Source organism: Rhinolophus sinicus, chromosome 7 (assembly GCF_057876585.1).
Source record: "Rhinolophus sinicus isolate RSI-liver-muscle chromosome 7, RSI-T2T, whole genome shotgun sequence".
Classification (NCBI taxonomy): domain Eukaryota; kingdom Metazoa; phylum Chordata; class Mammalia; order Chiroptera; family Rhinolophidae; genus Rhinolophus; species Rhinolophus sinicus.
In genome coordinates, this window is record NC_142507.1 from 51426728 (window position 1) to 51447853 (window position 21126).

The window sequence follows — 21126 nt, forward strand, 5'->3', positions numbered from 1 at the left end:
TGAATCACTTGTATTTGTCTTCCACAACAGTACTCATTCCTCCATGTTTTCCTGGTCACTGAAATATATTTACACATTTTTCAAACAACAGCTATTTTCCTACAAAGCAGAAATTGTAAGGGATGGGGTGGGTACTATTATACTCTATTTGTGAGAGTGTAAAGGAAATCAAACTGTCTGGTTTTGGGTGTAAAGGAAATCAAACTGTCTGCTTCTACTTGTTACAACTTTGACCCGGTTACCATATTTCTCTTGACTAGTGTCCTCATTTGTAAAAGGGAGATCACAAGAGTGTCTACTCATAATTTCTTGTCTCTCTCAGAATCTCCTGAGTTCTTCCTAGACTTTTCTTCCTTGCTTTGCATCCGTCAGCCATTGCTCTCTAATAATTTCAAAATCTCAGTGGTACGCAACAATAAGCATGTATTTCTCACTGGAAGTTTGCAGGGCAGCTGGGGCAGCTCTACTTCAGGCTATGATGGCTAGGACAGCTCTGCCACACAACATAGCTGGCTAGCCAGAGCATGTTCTTGTCACGACAATCACAGAAGCCCAAGAGGGTGAGAGAGAATGTGTGAAGCTCCCTAAGGTCTAGGCTCGGACATAGCACAATGATGTTTCCACCCATATTTCATTGGCCAATGAAAGTCACATGGATGAGCCAAAGCCCAGGGTCAGGGAGGTACCCTCAGCCTCTCCTGAGGCTGTACAGATAGTGTAGATTCAGGGTAGGGTGAAAAATTGGGGTGAACAATTCAATCTACAATATTATTTGTCATCATTTTTAATTCTATTGGTGAAATTGCTACCCAAGTCCCATTTGCTCTCATTCAACTCATCTGAGTTTCTGTTTAGTTTTCTTTCTCTCTTAACAGAATACCTAAAAAACCTTTTTATATCGGCCCCAGGAACCAACTCATTTTGGTAACATAGAGCTTCCCACTTATACTCTGAAACTCCTTTCTCCTGGATATTTCCATTCACACGTGAATTCTTTTTCTTCTCTACAGCATTTGCATTAAATATTTCATTTCCTTGGATGTAGCCAAGATAACACCCCGAATTCATAATGTGTTTCAGGAACATGGCTTTTTTTTTTTTTTTTTTAATGAAAATTGGAAGTTGTTGTGTATATTCCCAGAAGAGTAGAGGCTAGTTTATAGTAGGAGAGCTCTTGTGGATGAGTATCTCCTCGCATATCTCATAGGGGCTGATGTGGAATAATCTGGATTCAAATGATCAAGTCTTGGAGGGATTAGCCAGTCTTGGAACCAATTTTTAAAATAGGGCTTTGCCATATTCCAGTCCCAAACAGCATAATTTGTAGAGGGGAATATAATCAGAATAGACTGTCAATAAAACATTAGCCCTTCCCTTAGATCCTTAGAATTTCATAAATCTCATACCCAGAGTTTTAAACTGGGGTTGGGGGGATGGGCTAAGAAGTACGAGAATCGGGAGCATATGCTACAGGAATTAGGGATGTATTTCACAGAAAAGGAACATGACAAAAACAGTCAGAAGAGGCAATTTCCTTCCTCTTTCTAATCTTGGCTCCAGTGTCCCCAGCAGAATCTCTTCAATGTCTTGCATTTCATTGCTCCCATTAGATTGGAGACAACATGTGGCTCTTGACAGCTCTGCTCCTTTGGGGTAAGTTGGGCTTAGAGGGGGTAACTAGAAGGGTACATGCACTGGCTGTGCGGACTCAGGATTTTTTTGACTTCCTTTAGTATCCTAAGCTAACACTCATGAGCATGGAGACAACTGTATCTGTGCGTTCATGATTTATTGGTGTTGACTACAGCAAAAGGATGGGAAAGGAGATTCTGAGAAAGGAGACCATCAGCTTAAAAGCATCCTTTCAAAATAAAGCCCCATCAATAACCATCTGTAGGCTATTAGGAACCACTGGTGTCTGATTTTGGGAAAGGGGGTAGAGAGAAGCTAAAGAGACCTAAGCTGGCCCCTCAGAGTCTATATTAATTCTGTCTCCCTAATTCTCCCTTCTTTGTCACCTACTGATGAACTAATGTCTCTGTTGTTTGGTCTCTTACAGTTCCCGTTGGTGGGCAAATGGGTGAGTACTGTCTAACTTCACTTCTCCTCCTCTGGCACATTCCTGCTTTCAAAAGATAGGTTCCATTATCCTGAAGAAGAGAATATGGGGAGAGGATAGAAAGGAGAAAGATTTATAAATTATGTAAAGTCCATATATTCAGAGTATGCGTTTGATAAAATCCTGGTTTTTAAAGTTTCTAGGATTTCCTAAATAAGCCCTGACCTCTGGACTAAATGCCTATACACACACACACACACACACACACACACACACACACACACACACACACACGAGTTCTGACAATTAAGTTCGCGACCTTTTTTGCAATGATGTTGCTAACTTTTTTGATATCAGAGGGATTATTCATTATGGATTTTTATTAACTGGACAAACAGTTAACCAAGTTTACTATTTGGAAGAGCTGAAAAGGCTGTGTGAAAAAGTTAGACGACCTGAACTCTTCGCCAACAATTCACAGCTCTTGCATCACGACAATACACGCCTCTGTCTGTGAGGGAGTTTTTAGCCAGTAAACGAAAACTGTATTGCAACACCCTTCCTACTTCATCTGGCCCTCAATGACTTCTTTCTTTACCCGAAGATAAAGGAAATATTGAAAGGAAGATATTTTGATGACATTCAGGACATCAAGGGTAATAAATACGACGACAGCTCTGATGGCCATTTCAGAGAAAGAGTTCCAAAATTGCTTTGAAGGGTGGACTAGGCACTGGTGTTGGTGCATAGCTTCCCAAGGGGAGTACTTCGAAGGTGACCATAGTGATATTCAGCAATGAGGTATGTAGCACTTTTTCTAGGATGTGTTTGCGAACTTTATTGTCAGACCTCGTGCTTGTGTGTGTGTGTGTGTGAAATAGTGGGAAAAGGCCAGAATTGCAAATGCACAGAAGTAGCTCTAAGGCTTTTTCAACATCCCCCAAATTAGTCCCCTTTAGGAGAAAGCTGAGTTTTTTGTTTGTTTTTTTTCATCCTCAGAGAGAATCAAGCAGGAACTGGAAGCTTCAAAGTGAGGAATTTGGATATTGGTTACCAATGCAGACGCTAATTAAGACCTGAGATTACCCCTCAGCGTTAGGATAGCACAGAGGATAAGAAAATCACCTCCAATCTATTTGCCCCAGTTTAAAGCCCTGCTTCATTGCTTACCAACAGTGAGAACTAAATTGGTCATTTAATTCTCGGGAACGCAAAATCCCTAACACTCAGATGTAATAACATGAACAGCTCTCTGCATTAAGGTCTGGACATTCTTCATGACTGACTTTTGTAGGTTCTCACTTGCCTATTTTTAAATCTAATCTATATATACATTTTTTTCCCCTTGTGCTATCCACAAAACCTTACCAATTGCTCAGAGCCTTCCTTTTTAATCCACTTTTTGTCCACCCCCAACAAAGCAGACCCCCCAAAAGCAGTGATCACCTTGCAACCTCCATGGGTCAATATATTCCAAATGGAAAGTGTAACCTTCTGGTGTGAAGGACCCCGCCTGCCTGAGGACAACTCTACACAGTGGTTGGTCAATGGTACAGCCATTCGCACCTTGACCCCCAGCTATAGGATCGCTTCTGCCAGTTTCAGTGACACTGGTGAATACAGGTGCCAGACAGGCCTCTCAATGGCAAGTGACCCCGTACAGCTGGAAATCCACAAAGGTAAATATAGCATGGAGCAGGAGGGCTGGAAATCATGAGGTCTTCCTGTATGTTTGCTCCTTTCTGGATGTCGCATGTGTCTTTGTTGATTTATCTGAATATGAGTCTCAGCTCTATGTATCTGCCAAGTGAAATTAAGTCAAGATACTCAAAACATCACATTAGAGTCCTTAAACTGGGTCCCCAAAGCACCCCAAATGGAGTCGCTGTGAATAGGGTATCTAGAGTAAAACTCAGACCCTAAGATTTTATCATTATTCAAAATATCTAGTTTTGTTGAAAAAAGTTATGCCTGCCCATAGTTAATAAGACTAATTTGGAGAAATGCGCAATGATGGACAATAAAATCTCCTTCCCACCCCACCCCCTAATCCCACCGTCACTTGCCACAAAAACAAAACTGTTAATAACATAAACTTTCTTTTTTAATACTTAAAATACCTTGGAGGTCTGTTTATATCAAGCGACATCTACCTTGAACTTTCAAATATCTGCCGTATGGCTGTGCAATAATTGATTTAACCAGTCTCCCTATTAGTAAACTTATGGTGTGTTTACATTCTTTGCTTTTATAAACAATGCTGTAATAAACATCTTTATACATATCATCTGGGATGCATTTCATAGTATATTTGTACGATCATATTCTGGATCATATTCTGGATATGGAATCACTATGAGACTTTAAGCATTTTAAAGTTTGATGAATAGAAGCAGAAAAATACCCCACCATTCACTTAAGTCTGCAAGACGTTTCTACTTACCAAGAGATGGAAACTACTCTTTAGGGCAAAATGTTTCATTATTGAGGACAAATCATTCAAATGGGTTATTTAGTTATTCGAAAGCAATAAGTTAAACTGCTATGTAATCGATAATGCAAAAGTTAATCTATGCTGGAGGCAGAATTAGATTTATGTGGACTAGGTTGCTTTTGAAGGAAATGTGTTTTAGCTGAAGGATGTGGAGAATGTCAGAGGAAATGCTACGCATTTCTCACGAGATTTTACGTAATTCCAGCAGAAGTCCTTCCTGGTTCAAATGGCAAATAATGAACTCGGCCTGGGAAGAGGTCGTTTTTTGTTGCCTCTAGAACCCCCGGCATTGGTGACTTATTAAGAATAATATCTTTCACATTATTTTCTACATTATATTGTATATGACATTATTACATTATGTCAACAAAAGTGTGCTGCCACCAATCCAATCCCAACAGGAGTCTCCAATCTGCAGTGTGATAAAAAGATAAACTTTATTCAGATCACAGTTTACAAATAGGATAAGACACAGCCTCCAGAGGACACTGAAAATGTGCTCCCCTGAGACAAAGGGGAGGTCCACTTTTATAACGTTCCCACTCTGGCCCCTGATTGGTCATTTCTATGCAAATGAAGAATCCAAACTTATAGTCTGATTGGTCCAAGTAGCACTGTCCTGATTGGTCAGTTATTCGTCCTGATTGGTCATTATGGAGGGCCTCTGATTAGTCAGTAAATATGCAAATGAGCACATTGCCCAGTTGGAAAGGGCAGCTCTCAGGCCATTGGTTAAAAGAATTCCAGGAACCTATATAAGGGGGTTCAGCTGGCACAGTGCAGGAGGCTGGCAGTTCAGTCTGTGTACAAGATTACTTTTCTTCCCAGGAAAGCTAAAGCTATTTGAGGAATGGGGAACAGGCCTCAGATTCAGCAGAGCTCCAGGTTGGAATGTGAGGAGAAATAGATAAAGCCCCACGGGTTCAGCTTTGGCCTCCTTGTACCTCTGCCACTGTATACCTACATTTTGGGTCCACATTTTCCAGATTGGGTACTACTCCAGGTCTCCAGCAGAGTCGTCACCGAAGGAAAACCTCTGGCCTTGAGGTGTCATGGATGGAATAATAACAAGCTGTCCAATATGTTTTTCTACCAAAACCGCAAGATCTTTAAGTTTTCTTCTTGGGATTCTGAATTCACCATTCTGAGAACCAATATGAATCACAATGGCATCTATCACTGCTCAAGCCAGATACAGAATTATTTCATATCAGCAGGAGTGTCGATCACCATAAAAGGTATTGTATCTGAGTAGTTATAGAACTATAGTTTTAAGGACCAGCAGAACCATCAGAAATCATCGCTTTGACTTGTAAATAAGGAAACTGAGCTCCAGGGAGTTAAACTGCCTTACTGAGAGCCACGCGATGACCTGGGGTCTTCTGAGGAAACCCCAAGAATACCTGTTTGCTGGAAGTGGGGAAAATTGTCTTATGGATGCATTCTCTAGGGGCAGGTTCCCGAAGGGGGGGTGGCTATATCTTCTGCAGAAAGAACCTTGACTCTGAAGCAGGCAACTCTCAACTTTTTTTTTTTTTTTCAGAGCTATTTCCAGCCCCAGTGCTGAAAGCATCCTCTTCATTCCCCCTCCTAGAGGGGGATCCGGTTAACCTGAGCTGTGAGACCAAGTTGTCCTCACAGAGCCCTGAGGTACAGCTCTACTACTCCTTCTACGTGGGCAATGAGACCCTGATGAATAGAACCACATCTTCTGAATACCAGATACTCACTGCTAAAAGAGACGATCCTCGGTTATATAGGTGTGAGGCCGTTACAGAAGATGGAACTATCATCAGGCAAAGCCCTGAGTTGAAGCTTCAAGTGCGTGGTGAGTGAGAATGATGGGAACTGACTGGCCCAAGAGTAGTTGCTCCCTTTTCTCTTATAGAACTGAGGTCTGTTCCAGAGATTTCTTGGGCCAGCCAGGAAAAACCTATGAACAGACCTTTCCACTCTTGATTAAAAACTTTACTATTCTCCACGTAAACATCAATTTCCTTTCCTTCCTCAATTTATTTCCTTCCTTTTCTCCTTCCTTCTTTTCTTCTATATTTTCTTTTTTTTCTGTCCTTTTAAATCAGTTGTTACTGCTTTTTTTTTTTAATTGAAGTTTATTGGGGTGACAATTGTTAGTACAATTACTTAGATTTCAGGTGTATAATTCTCTTCTATATTTTCTATTCTCTTTCCCTCCTCCCTCTCCTTTCTTCACTCCCTCCCTCTCCCCTTCTCACTCACCTGCAATCGAATCAACAATATATTGAATTCCTCCCATCTATTGTCATAGGTATTGGGATATAAAGACAGTAGGGTGCAGTTCTTACTTCAAGGAGCTCGCATGGTAGATTGCTATGATGGGGATTTTGTGGATTGCACATAAGTATCTGCCTAAGTGTCTATATCTGGCTGAGGTGGAGGGATGGTGAGCTCCAGAACAAAGACTCTTTGGGAAAAAAGTTTATCTTCAATCCAAATTCATTTCAAGCATTAAGTGGCATCAAAATGGCAGTTGTCTCTGAAACTAGGGAGTAAGTCTCCTGACAGAGCTGTGGCACTTAAGCTCTTATGAGGAGACTGCCTCTTGTCCATATGCCACATTGTTCAGCTGGAGCCCCCTCCAGCTCCTCCCTGTCCCCTGAAATTACGGTGTCTCCATTGGGGACAGGCATATCAGGTCTTAGCCAACCTTCTCTTCCAAACATAACTGTCATATTCCTCTGCTTTCTAAAAAGCACATCTCTTTGTCATTTTCTTTTTCAGGTCTTCAGTCACCAGCTCACATCTGGTTTCATGTCGCTTTCTCTCTGGCAACGGGAATCATATTTTTGGTGAACAATGTTTTCTGTGTGATAATACACAAGGAACTTCAAAAAAAGGAGAAGTGGAATTTAGAAATCCCTATGGACTCTGGTCAGGGAAAGAAGGCAACTTCTTACCTTTAAAAAGATCGATATTTAGAAGAAGAGCTGAAATGTCAGGAACAAGAAGAACGGCTGCAAGAAAAGACACAGCAGAAGCCCCAGGGGGCAGGGCAGCAGCTCAGTGGGTGCCCACAGGTCTGGACAGGCGCTTCCCCTTCCTCTCCGTGTAAGCGTTGGGGCACAAACATCCAAAAGCTGAAAGATGCTGGAACTGTGAGTCCCATGACATTTGACTAACTCTTAAATAAAGCAAATTAATGAGTTGACTTCAATGGAGATAAACTTGGAAATGTAGTGGGTAGGGACGATTTGATATGAGACCCACTCTACAGCAATTAAAAGCTTGGAAGTCAAGTCTGACCTGATTATCCTATTAGGTCGTTTGAGCAATAATATAATGCTGAGGACAGGGTGAAAAGGTAAGTGTGTGCATGTGTACAAGAGATTAAGAGGCAGAGAGACAGAATGAGAAACAGAGAAAGAGGATATGAGGGAGACAAGAGGCAATAGTACAGACCAAAAAGTAAGAAATGTAACTTACAAATGACACGTGAGAGACTTTGAGAATGAGAGCTCACACCTGTGTGGTGCTGAGGATGGTTACTTCACAGCTTTTCTCCTTTAGTGCACTTGCAGGGGCTGTGTCCATACATCTTTCAGAGATACAAGGGTAACTCACAATAAGAAATGGATGCATTATTTTTGTCCTTTCATTTGAGGCTTTCTCAAGCCCTCTCTGTGTCGAGACACCAGGGGTCCTGTTTGTCTGTCCCAGTCCCCTGCCCGTGTAAAGGCAGAATATCACTGCTGCTTTCCTTAATAAATGAAACCCAGATCTCCAAGCGTGGCATTGTAAGGAGAAGCTTCAAGGGGGGTGGGGCAACGATACCACAAAGCTCCATCTTGTAATTCCAGATTTACTTTATCTTTCTGATTTTCTGGATGACTACAAACTAGCTTCAAGATAACCCTTCTCTCCCACTTGGGCTCCAGTTTGGAGACAAAATATTTCCCTGCTACTCCATAAGACAGCTGAGAGAAAACTGAAATATGTGAATGCGACTTTACTAAAGGTTAGAAAAAAATGAAAAAGGTATAAACAATCCTAGCAACGTGAATTAGAGATTACTTGATTTTTTAAAAAATGTAGCTTATCTGCCAAACAAGGACACTTCCCTGCCGAGCCTGTGTTCTGGCTCCACATGGCAGGGCCTACTTTGAACACTCACCACCTAGAAAAACCCTCAAGCAACTTAGACCTGAAATAGATGGAAGCATCTATGGGCAGGGAGAATGCCCTTCTCCCCCCCACCTTCAGAAAAATGTACAATAATTACCATTTCAATTGAAGTACAACAACTCCAACATTTGTATTAAAGGACATGGTCTGAGGAATGGCAGGAACTTCATCGATTGCACATAATACTTGGTCTTGTGGACTGGGGCAACGGGGAAATGGGAGCTGCAGGGATGAGGCCCAAAGACTCTCTGTAGAGGTACCGTCCAGAGAGGACTCTAGCCTGAGGAATTGGGAACTGTAGCAGGACGTGACATTGAACGCGGAGGAGAGAGCTCTGCCACCCTCACAGGGTGGAGAATTCCAAGGGCTCCCTGGGGCAGAACGTGGGTGACAGACAGGATATAGACAGAGCACTAACGATCTGGGTGGAATGGAGCCAGTCATTGCTAAAGCATCATGAAGTGCTTCCTCCCTCCCCACTCTCCATCCTCAGGCATGGAATCCTATACCGCGTGGTATGTAACCAAGACACCAACTTCACATTGAAGAAAGTGCAGGAGTGGGCCATCGCCCTAGGACCCACAGTCAGATCACATACTATACCACCCAGAAGCTGCTGTTTGGCCTCGTAAAGAGCTGAACAGCCTCCTGAAGGAAGAACTGGAAGATGCAGCTGAGATGCCATTCTCCAGAATGCCATATATTCACTGTGTCCTAGTAAGAAGAATATATGGGTCCAGGAACCAAGAAGTGGAAGAGTAATTCCATTTACTATTGCCCCTAATGACCCAGTGGGGGGCTTTGTGCTTCCCAAACCTACAACTCTGGGTTCTCCAGGGGTAGAGGCCCTAGTCCCCAAGGAGGGCAAACTTTCACCTGGGGACACAGCATGAGGCCCATGGGGTTACAACATAGCTGATGGCTGGGTGCTTGGGGCTCCTTGTGTCCAGGGAACAGTAGGCAAGAAGAGGGGGTCTTTGTCTTGACAGGGATAACTGATCCAAATCAGCAGGAGATAAAGCTGCTATTGCACAATGGGGGAAGGGAGGAATAGGTGTGGAACTCAGGTAATCCACTAGGATGCCTCTTATTGCTGCCTTGCCCAATTTTGACTTTAAATAGATAGGTACAGCAACTGCAGGCGTAGAGGCGCTTAGTGACCAGGTACTCAGCACTCTCAGGAATGAAAACCGGGGTTATGCCATCGGGTTAGCCTCTGAGACAGTATGTAGCAATTGTGGCCCTGAGCCCAAGTGCAGCAATGGGAGCTGTAGGTCCCATTCTTCACTCTTCTATACTGTCCCTCAGGAAGAAATGCCCAGTAGAATCCTGGAAGAGGTGATTCCCAAACTTCTGTGGTTCAGTGGATCCAGGCATAGGGGTGGACGATGGTGGACATGGAGATGTGCTGTCCAAATCCTTTTTCAAGAAAGGGCTTGATGACCAGCACAAGAAATGCATTCAGCAGACATTCTCCAGCTCTTAGTTAATGTGTTTCCCTGAAAATAAGACCTAGCCGGACAATCAGCTCTAATGTGTCTTTTGGAGCAAAAATTAATATAAGACCCGATCTTATTTTACTACAAGACTGGGTCTTACATTAATTTTTACTCCAAAAGACACATTAGAGCTGATTGTCCGGCTAGGTCTTATTTTCAGGGAAACAGAGTAGCTCCCAGGGTCTGCTTCAGTTGCGTCCCCTAAAGTCACACCCTACCTGGAGCATCCTGCATCTCGTGCCTGAACAAAACAGGCCATTTCAGCCCAAAGGAGGACATGGTTGAGAGCGATATTCGCTCCAGAGCTGCTTAGGGGGTTGATCAAGGCTTTATCAGGTTTTCATTGTAGTCTTTTTCTTCCTCAGCCCAATCCTATTTCCTCACTCTTCACTGGGTTCATCCCTAATAAACATCTTGCACCCCAAACTCTGTCTTGGCATCTGCTTCCAGAGAGTCCAATCTGAGTGTTTTGTAAGCCACTGCAACAATTTATAAAGTCTTTGGAGTATTGTAAGACCCATTTGTTCAAATAACACTTCTAGGGACATAGTTCACAGAACAAAACAAGTTGGTAACAATAAAACCCGGGCACACACAAGAGAATAAACTTGATATTCCTGTGAATGTTCTTTGTTTAACACCTTATCAAATCTGATTTTTTTGAGCTGGTTTGTGATGGATGTAAACTGTTCTCTCTCCCGCTAGCTACAACGGAGAGGGAACGTCCTCACGTGTTCTGATTGTACTTCTATGAGTGATGATTTGCATTTTAAGTTCAGGGTTTGGAATTGCACTGGTTAGCATTTGAAGCAAAATGCAAACCTGCTAATTTGACCTGCAGAAAGCAAGAAATCGGTCAACAGGATTTTACTCAATAATGGTGAAACAAGGACCATACAGCATTTTATTCTGCAGCGTTACCACCATTCCCTATTGTTGCACATATGGATTGCTTCATTCACTGCCATAAGTGTCCTTCTGCAGTGTGTTGGCCCATAGGGATATATAGCTATTCTAATGGATACATTGGCAGTGATAGTTTAAGGGAGTCAAACTCCCAATTGTCAACTTCCAAATGTACTCTTTCATTACATTGTGCTAAGAACATGCCTGCTGTAAATGTCTGAAGCTGATTCTTTTCCACCTACTCTTTCCCACACATCCTTCTCCCCGTTATTAAAAGAAAGACATATCTCTCACTCTTCCCAAATTATGATACATTGCCCTGGGGATTAAAAAAAATCTGGGTCTACCAAAGAGACAATGCCACTATAAACCAGAAGTAAGTTTTTGTGTCTTTCTCTCTTATATTCATGGGTTTTCAGGGGCAAAGCTATGTGTTAGAAATGGATATTTTGGCCTATGTTTAGATATTCTGAATCCTAGTATATATTGTAGAGAGGAGGGCAGAATTTATTATAATTTTCATTTATAGACGTTGCCTCTTTTTCACACTATCATCAAAAAATGCTTGGCTCCGGTGGGAGAATCCTATGAGGACATGGCAAAGAGAGTGTAACTAAGAACACACCTTATCTCACACAGGCAACAAACCTGTGCACAGCTCTATACCTGATCGATTCATCTGTGAATTTGGCTATATCAGAATAAGCTAGGGTACATCTTCAAGTAAAAGGAATGTGTATATTGAAAGTAAGTTGGTGTTTTACATTTTCTCGAATAATTTAGAAGAAATTGTTTCATTAATTTTTACCAAAAAAAAAGAACACACACAAAACAACAGGTACTGGATACTGTAAATCCATAGTTATTCATATTTTTACTTGGTGGCAAATCTGCTTGCTGTCACTCATAAACCATTTCTCTGTTCCTAACTGGGATGTGTTAGTAGATTCTATTGAAAACCAGCCACTTAACAAGGTCATTAAAACATTTTTTTTAGCTCCACACTTAACTAGTGGCTGGAACCGGACTCAGAAGGACAGGCCACTGCGGTAGATCTCGGACCGACAGAGGCTGTGTGCTCCCAACGTGTCCCGCGGAAGGCCCGGGCGCCACGCTGTGGCCACCTGTGCACATGGCGACCCGAGTTCGCCACGGAGGCCGCCGCCGCGCGCGCGTGGGGACCCAGCTGCGTGAAGCTGTCAGCGGCTCGCTTTCCGCAACCTTTCCCAAAACTCCGTGAGAAAATGTGCTTCTCTAAGACGGTAGGGGCAAGAAAGGAGCTGTAGAGTGCGTCGCCGGCATCAGCACTCGTGGGCGGCCCCCCAAATCTCGCTAATTGTTTACTCGGGGCCGGCAGATGTGAGAAGCCGGCTCCGTGGTGGGTCCCGTAGGCAGCGGCAGGACGCATCGCTGGAAGCCAACGGCGATGGTCGCGGCCTCCCGGAACGGAAACACTACCTAGGCCAAGGCCGACCCGCCTGCTCGCCGACCTGGCGGCGGCGCCACCCCGCGGCCGCCTGTTGACATTGCAGCCTCGGCCGCCGCCTCGCGCAGGGGCTGCTGGGAGACGCAGAGCGCGCCGGGCGGGGGCGTTGGCTGAACCGCCGGCTGGGCAACCACAGGGAGGGGTGCGGGCCCCGGGGGAGAAGCCTAGGAAAGAGGCGGCGGGAGGAGGCGGCAGCAGGGAGGGAGCAGGTGGAGAGTGCAAGACAGGCGTCCAGTCAAGGACAGACCACCTCCCAGCTGGACCCACCACCATCAGAGCCAGGAAGGGGTAGAAACGGAAGGCCGCTGGGTAGGGAGCCTGCAGGCTCTTCAAGGGCTGCTCTGAAATGCATTGGGGGAACCAGGGGGCTTCGCCCTCGGGTCCAAGGCCCAGTATTTTATCCCTGATGACAAAAGAGTTTCCAGGACTGAGAACAAGGCCCTGGAGGGGACGGATGCAACTAGTGGGGAGGAGGATGGGTGGGTGGGTTTGGGGATGGAGGTGGGGTGTTCTTTCGTCTCAGACTCAGTAGGGACAATACCCAGGGCCCACCCAGTAATTCCTCAGAGCTCCCAGACCTAAGCACCACACCCAAGAGTAGACAATAATGGAGAACAGGTAGCTGGTTGTGAGGAGGGTGGGTAATTGGGGTGAGGGGAGTGTTCTCACCTTCCAGGCTCCCTAGGGAGAGCCCTACAACTCATTCTAGGACCACAGGAGGTTCTACGAGAGTCCCAGCCCTTTCAGAACAGTCAGGGGCTTCCTTCTCAGGCTAGGTTTGGGGTAAAAGAGGAAGAGTTGGGTCCATTCTGGGTCTTTTCTGGCTCCCACATTCAGTTGGGAGAAACCCCAGTGCCTTCTGGACTTAGGCATTTTCCTGCTGAGGAGCCAAAGACGGGGAGACCTGCCTTATGATTCCAAGCAACTGGCTGGAAGGGGTTTGACAGCCCTCACTGCCGCCAGGTTTAGTTGCAGACTCCAGAGGCAATAAGGGGACAACAGTGGCAGCAGAACAGGAATCCAGGTGAGATAATGGTAGCTTGGATTAACATGGTAGTTAGTGGTGGAGGTGTTGAGAAGTGGTTACACGTGGAATGTATTTTGTAGGAAGTGCCAAAAAAGCTTGCTGATTGATTAGCTGTAAGGAATGTGGGAAAAAGGAATAAGGAAAAACTCCTAGAATTGGGGTCTGAGCAATATACTGTGTCACACGGGGTGGCATGTGGGGTCTCAGTTCCTGCTCCCCACATAAGAATGCAGGATATGGTGAAGCCAAAAAGGAACACCCACGGAGCCATAGTTAGGGGCGTCAGACCACTAAAGTCTCGCTGGTGGCTGGGTTGGAGACACAGGAGGCAGGAGCCACACGATCTGCAACCCGCCATCCACTTGTCGTTGCCAACCAACCCCACTTGGTAGCTGCAGTCTGCCATGATAACTGCAATCCGCTCTTGCTAGCTCAGCCACCATCTCCTTGCTAGCCCCCATTTTTCTGCTAGCGTAGCCACAGCAGTTGGCTGTGCTAGTGGCCCATGGCTCACTGGTTACAGCTGACAGCCACCTAGCCACAGCTGATGGCCATCCAATCACAGTTGATGGCCATTCACTACCTGAGCCAGCACCTTTCCATGTGAGGCCGAGAGCCTGGAAACTGCACTCCTGGCTCTGTCCCCACATACTGATTCCACTGACAGCTGAAAAAGAGCAAGTTGGTGGAGCAGGGAAGAGAATAGCAAGAAACAAAACTTTTGTATTGGACATACAAGATTCTTATTTGACATGTAAGTGTAACTTGAAAAAGCTGTGGATATTTGAGTGGAACTCAGGGAAGAATCCTGGACTAAAGAGTCGTATATTTGTGGTCTTCAGAGCCATAGGACTAGAAGAGACAATGTACACAGAAAGTACAGATAGAAAACAGAAAAAGGTCTAAGGCTGAATGAACCCTGGGACATGACAAATCTTAAAGATTGTGTAGCAGAGTTGGCAGCAAAGGATGTTGAGAAGGTATTGCTGACAAGGTAGGAGAAACAAGTGTCTCAAGAAAAAGTGATCAACGATGTCAGATTCTCCTGAGAATATCCGATGTGGAGTGGAATTGCGTTGTCTATGGTTCTATTGGGGAGGGGATATTGACATCATTACAATATTGACTTCTAATTCATGAGCATGAATTATTTATGTCATTGTTAATATCTCACAAGAGTTACAGTTTTCTTTCTGGAAGTGTTCATCTTTTTGTTGATTTCTAGGTCCTTCATTTTGGAGAGTTATTGTAAATGGTATTGTGAGAATCTTAAATGATTATTGTCCGTCTCATAGCTATAATAGTATAAAAACGGAAAGACCCTAAGAGAACTGTATATTAAGCTTGGCAATGGAAAGCTGGATGTTGAAAATCTGGTCTGTCAGGTCTTTTAGGTATAGACCTCTTTGCACACTGGCAGTAAAACGGGAGCCAATAAAATGGTTTGCTGTCCTTCCTTTATTCCTCATTACTCGGTTTGTTTCCAAAGATGGGGTCAAAGTCCCCAAAGTGTAAGAAGTTCATCTTGCTGCCTTCCCCTTTCACCTCCATATCACACTAAGCACGTTACTCCTTAACCCTTAGGATAGAATTAGGATAGAAAAAAAGTTGTGGAGAGGGAGTATCTGTTAAATAAAGGGAGAAATTCCTAAACAGGCTAATGGAAGTAGAAAATCTGTTCAGAAACGCTAGAAATGACTGGTTTACACATTCTGGAGAAATAAATTCCCCAGATGTGCTTTCTGAAAGATAATTTAATTTGAAGAAGCATTAACGTGATCCCCAGTGAAACAGCAATAATCTGGAGTCTGGTTGGGACTTTGAGGCCCACTTCTTCTGCAAGGGCAGAAAAAGCCTCAAAGAGAAGAAATAGACATTTACAACAGGTGTGGAAGTGCCACATTTATTTTAGAAAATAATCATTTTATAACTTTAATTCAATCAGATCTTAAAATGCCACAGGCTTTGGGCACAATAAACTATAATTCAAATCTTAACCCTACACATAATAGCTGTTTAAATTGTAGTTTCTTATCCCAATTATCTCTCATCCCACTTTGAAATCTATATTGTGGCCCCTAATATCTAATTGTTATGGATTATTTTGATGTACCAAACACTTATTTGCAGGGGTTATTAACTTAATATCTCTCGCTGTCATTGCCATAATATCAGTAGGTGGCTTTTCATCCTTTCCTATTATCTTGATCAATTTATATAAATATTTTCTCTCCCCCTCGTAAAACTGTCTGGGCCTGGTGCTGCTTCTAAGGGTAGATCTTTGCCAATCTTTTCAGTTTCTCCTGTAGCTACATTTTATTAAGGTAGTCTCCTTTTCTTAGGCAACTTTGATCATTTGTATTGAAAATTAAATATTTTATCTACATTTGCGAATACAGCTATCAAAATATACATACCAATTTTAATGTCTTCTACATCTAATGTTGCTGATAGTTGTGTTTTCTCTCAATACTAAATTTACCAAAGGATTAACCCTTTAATTTTCTTTCAAAGAACCAGGTTTTGGTTTTATTGCTTAATTCTATTTTGGGGGAGTGGGAAACTATCATCTATTCCATTGATTTCTGCTTCTGTCCTAATGTGTTCTAATTTCCTCAGGTTTTGTTGTCCCTTTATTAGCTTTCAAGTTAAAAGCTTAATTCATTGTTGTCACGCAGCAGCCTAGCCGACTGTCTCCTTGTGCCTTTCCTTAAGGAAAGAAGAGTCTGTGAGACTGTGCCTTCTTGGGACCTTGCTTCACCTCTGTGCTTATGCTTTACGTCTCTCTGTTTGGCCCCCAAAAGATGGTTTGTCAGCCAAGGACGGGTAAGATTTCTCACGGGAGAGACAACCTAAGACAGGCAGAACCATGTGGGGACCCCCATGAGCTACCATGAAAAACATGGAAAGGGGCATTATCTCTTTCCCCTGTTCAAAGAGAGCCACTGCTGACACTGGCTTTGCCTCTCACCTGATTGTGAGAGAAGTCAGGAGAGCGATAACATCAGCTCTCCCTGTTTAGCTCAACAATAAGGTTTCAACAGGAGAGACTTGTCCCCAGGAGGGTGCATACTTTGATTAAGTCATCATGGAACGTCTGCTTCGGCTGTTTGCAGGCAGGCGAGGGTGATTGGTTTAAATCATTTTTCTTGTATGATGTATGAGACTCACAGACCGTGGAAAAAACAATGCTACTTCCTTGTATGTTTATCAATAAAAGCCACCAGTTGGCCCGATTCAGGGCTCCAGTCCTTAAAAGACTGTGAGACCCTTGGCCCTCTGTGATTTAACTGCATCAAGTCTGTTTCTTTCTTGCTTAAAAACTTAACCTAACGCCGCCCCTTCTTGTTCCCTCACTGCCTGTGTTGCACTGGACACGACAATTCATTATTTTTAATAGTTCTTTTCTCACTAATGCATTTTAAGGCTATGAATTTTCCTCTGACCTCTTCATATAGTTTTTAATATGTAGTGCTCTCTTTATTTCTAAAGCGTATATAATTTTATTTTGATACCCTGTTTAATCCATGTGCTTTTCCTTACAGTATAAATCAAGGGGAGTATTTTTAGTTATTTCATTGCATTCTGATTAGTGAAGATGTCTTGTATGGTGTCAGCTTTTTCAAAACTTGTTGAGCTTTCATTTGTCATCTCACACATGGTCAGTTTCTTCCAGTATTCCACGTAAATTTCAGAATCATGTACTTTTTCTATTTCGGATACAAGATGATATTGGTATAAGTATAGTTACGATTAATCTTGTTAACTATGTACTTCAAATCCTTTATACCCTTAACGAGTTTTAGTTGACTTGACCCATCAGTTCCTGATAACGGTGTAGGTATGTTAACTTAATCACCAATATGATTGCTTTATTAGTAATCTTTGTGCGCACATTCACGTAAGTACATACATGTGTATACTTAAGTGCAAACAATTCATATCTCTCCTTAATGGACTGCTGCTTTTGTGAATTTGAAATAGCCCTCTTCTAGTGCATTATACTCAACTTTTACACATATACGTATGTATTTTTATATATATTTAAATCTATGCTTTTCTAACAAATTCTAGAGTAATTATATCCTCCTCCTGAATGTAATGTAAATCATAGCTTGTTTTATGTCTCTTTATTCTTGCCCCATGTCAATATCATCTGTAATTTGAACTGCAGGTTTTTAAAAATAATTTTTTGGAGTCCACACCAAAAGATGGCTGCATTTGAAGTTCCTCTAATAGTTTTGAGCTCATTTCTTCAAAACAGTAGACAAAATGTGGAGCAGAGACCATAAATGTAAAAAATTTCTGTAATTTCTGTAATCACAGAGTTACCTAAACAAACTCTTAAAATCCAAACTTGAATCACTAATCAAAATAAGAGGGGAGATTTCAATACAAACATGATGGATACAATAAATTAATGCTACTTGTATGGCCCAGGATATCGTAACCAATGTCAATTGTATGTCTAAACTCACCGCTTCTTAAATTTGTTTTACAAGTAGTTTGGTATATATATGTTATATATATATGTATCTCTTTGTTAATTGAACCTTTTCTGATTCATTTATTTCATCCCTCTCCTACCACCTGATTTCTAATTGCTCAATAAAGTTATTCCATTATAAAATTAGCTGGATGAATAAAGACCAAGTATTCTAAGACTTAAAATTTTTTTAGAATCTAAACTTATTTATACTTAGTAATATATTGTACTGGGTACATAGCCACCTTTGCTTCTGGTATCCCACATCTTCCTCTTAGAATCTTATTATTGCTGGAATATAACTCCAGAAATTCTTTCAGGAAGGGCCTGAAAAGTTACCCAAAAGTTTGACTGGATATAGAAATTTAGTTTCAAAAGTATTTTCCCTAGGTTAAAAAAAATACTGCATCAGTATCCTCTTATACCCAGTATTGCTCAAATGAGAAGTCTGATATAAACTTGATTCCTGTTTCTTTGTAAGAATTTTCTCTGGGTGTTTTTCTAGAATTTTCTCCTTAACCTTTGTGTTCTGAAATTTACCACCATGTCTCTAGGTGAAGGTCCTTTTATTTCATCCTTATATGCTCAGCATTTAATGGGAACTTGCAGTCTGAGGATTTATGTAAATATGTACCTATGCACATTCTGTGGAAGTCTTTTTAAAAAATTTCCCCAGGATCTCCAGGTATGACCACTTAGGTTGTGTATTGCACAACTGCAGGGAACACCATTCGCAAAGATTATAACTTAACTGGTGCTCCTGAAGCTGTGCAATGCACAATCAGCAAACCTTATTTGGTAAGCCTGTATTGTATTTCTTACATTATTTCTGTTCTTTCCTTCTCAAACTCTTACTGGATGAATGTTGGAACATCTGAATCTATCATCTATGTCACTTACCTTTTTTTCTTATTTTCTATCTTTGTATCCTTTTATATGACATTGGGGGGAGGATTTCTGGCCCTCATGTTTCTCCCCACTATACCTATTCTATTCTGGATTCAGTCCTACTGTTACATTTTTGTGTCAACAACCAAATTTTAATTTTCCAAGATCTCTAGTTAATTTTTCTTGCACGATTCACTTTTATCCTTTCTACCGTCTTTTTGTGTCAATTTTCTATCATTTCTAGGAATTTGGGGTGGAAGATGGGAAGAATACAACATGTATTTAGTACACTGTCTTGAATTAGTAAATACTTTCTCTGGTACATTAAGAGATGAAAAAAGTTGCAAAACATTCAATAGGATCTCCTGACTATCAACATCAACTAACATTTGAAATGTTTACTGTCAAGCATTAGTCTAAGCCAGGGGTGTCCATACTTTTTTCAACGTTTTTCACCAAGGGCCATATGCGGTAAAATACACAAACAGCCGGGCCACTCACTCGAGGTGAAGTACGTACTGCCTCACCTGGTTTATTTAAGTAAACTAAAAATATTTTTGGAATTTGCTGTGGGCCAATTAAAAATGGATTGCGGGCCACAGTTGGCCCGCAGGCTGCAGTTTGGACACCCCTGGTCTAAGCATTTTTATATGTATTTATTCATTTACTTTCCACAAAAACATTTTGCAGTAAGCATTACTATTATCCCCAATTTAAAGATGAGGAAACTGAAACATAGAAGGTTCAAGACCTTTCCTTAGTCACAGTACTCATAAAGAGCAGGACTAGGCTACAAACCAGGTGATCTGTCTTAAGAGACCGGCTTAGACTTTTAGATCACCTTTAGGAAATGTACCCAGTTTAAAAATAAAATATTTGTCTAAAAGCCATCACAGATTAAATTGTCATCTTTATATTCTATACCTATCACAATCCAGTCACCAATTCTCAAAAAGACCATTGAAGTAATTTGGCTGACATCTGACGTGACATCAGCCAAGCCCATTTCTACATGCGCAACACTAGCTTTCTGGATCTAATATTTAAAAGCTCCTTATCTTAATACCACACTCTTTTTTTCTTCTGCTGGAATGGAGCTCCCTCCTCTTCTGTGTCTACAACACTGGAAAAGCAGGACCTAAAATGAGGCCGAAAAAGCTCCACTCTAATCTCATCATTTGACCACAAAGATACATTCGCTGAAGGGAAGTATTTTATCTGCCACTCTCAGGATTTTTGAATCTGTAACGAGTTTTATCTGGGTCAATAATTATTAAGGGCAGTTAAAAGAGTGTTCCAGGTTTAAGGAGCAAGGAATAATTAGGAAAATGAATTAAAAAGCTAATTGGCATACTTGAGCCTGTCATCCTCAGATCAATTTGTCAGTGTTCTGGGCGATCAGTCAACAAACTTTCACTGAGAAGCTGTTTTATCATAGGTACTGGGATAGTCTTTGCGGAAGACCCAAAGAAGTGAGAAAAAAAAAGGGGGGGGGGGAGGTTCCCTATATAAGACAAACACAAAATGTAAAAACAATGAAAAATAAAGAACAAGGCTACACAGTTCACAAAGTTACGCAGTTAATTGTGAATTCATTGTGCAAGGAACAAAACCTTAAGAGTTAAAAGGGGAAAGACTTTCCTGTGAACTAGAATGGGATGGAAAGGCTTACAGAGTGAGATTTGAGCAAGAGTTTGAAGAACTGACAAGTTGATAGTGTGACTAGTCCAGAGAACGACTGAGTACTACTGCTACTTAGAATGATTTAACAAAAGCACAAAGGATGAGAAATTTAATCAAGATACATTATAGGGCAATGAATAGAACATTTTAGCTAAACTGGAGGATTAGGGAAAATGAGCAACTGAAGAAGGTAAATTTTGGCCAGATGCTGGAAGGCCTTTGGTTTTAAGAGTTGGGGTTTAATCCTAATGGAAAATTAATGATAGCTTTTGATTAGGTGAGCCAATTGACAATTCTGTAATGACCTCAAAAGACCATGAAAAACATGGTCCCTAGTCTTCAGAGGGAAGAGAGCCCCCGGACTTCAGGATTGTAGGCGAGGAGGCCAGACATACTCTTTGATGGTTTGGTTAGAAGACAGACCACCATAGCCTTCT

General features: G+C 42.0%; 1 protein-coding gene across 2 annotated transcripts; it reads left to right on the forward strand.

The window, feature by feature from the left end:
- Window positions 1-1532: 1532 nt before the first annotated feature.
- On the forward strand, window positions 1533-7740 carry FCGR1A (Fc gamma receptor Ia). 2 transcript variants are annotated; one of them, XM_019739864.3, is made up of 6 exons: window positions 1533-1653; window positions 2060-2080; window positions 3484-3738; window positions 5540-5791; window positions 6097-6381; window positions 7314-7740. In XM_019739864.3, exons 1-6 carry the CDS (start codon window positions 1623-1625, stop codon window positions 7493-7495), a joined length of 1026 nt encoding a protein of 341 aa, XP_019595423.2. In that variant the 5' UTR covers window positions 1533-1622; the 3' UTR covers window positions 7496-7740. The 2 variants fall into 2 exon arrangements, with proteins under 2 accessions (XP_019595423.2, XP_019595422.2); XM_019739863.3 differs by having other exon boundaries at window positions 1536-1653; window positions 3481-3738.
- Window positions 7741-21126: the final 13386 nt, after the last annotated feature.

Coding starts and splice junctions, on each gene's coding strand:
- FCGR1A (XM_019739863.3), top strand. CDS start 1,623: ATGTGGCTCTTGACAGCTCTGCTCCTTTGGG. Junction 2,081..3,480: donor TCCCGTTGGTGGGCAAATGG/GTGAGTACTGTC, acceptor CCCCCAACAAAG/CAGACCCCCCAAAAGCAGTG. Junction 5,792..6,096: donor AGTGTCGATCACCATAAAAG/GTATTGTATCTG, acceptor TTTTTTTTTCAG/AGCTATTTCCAGCCCCAGTG.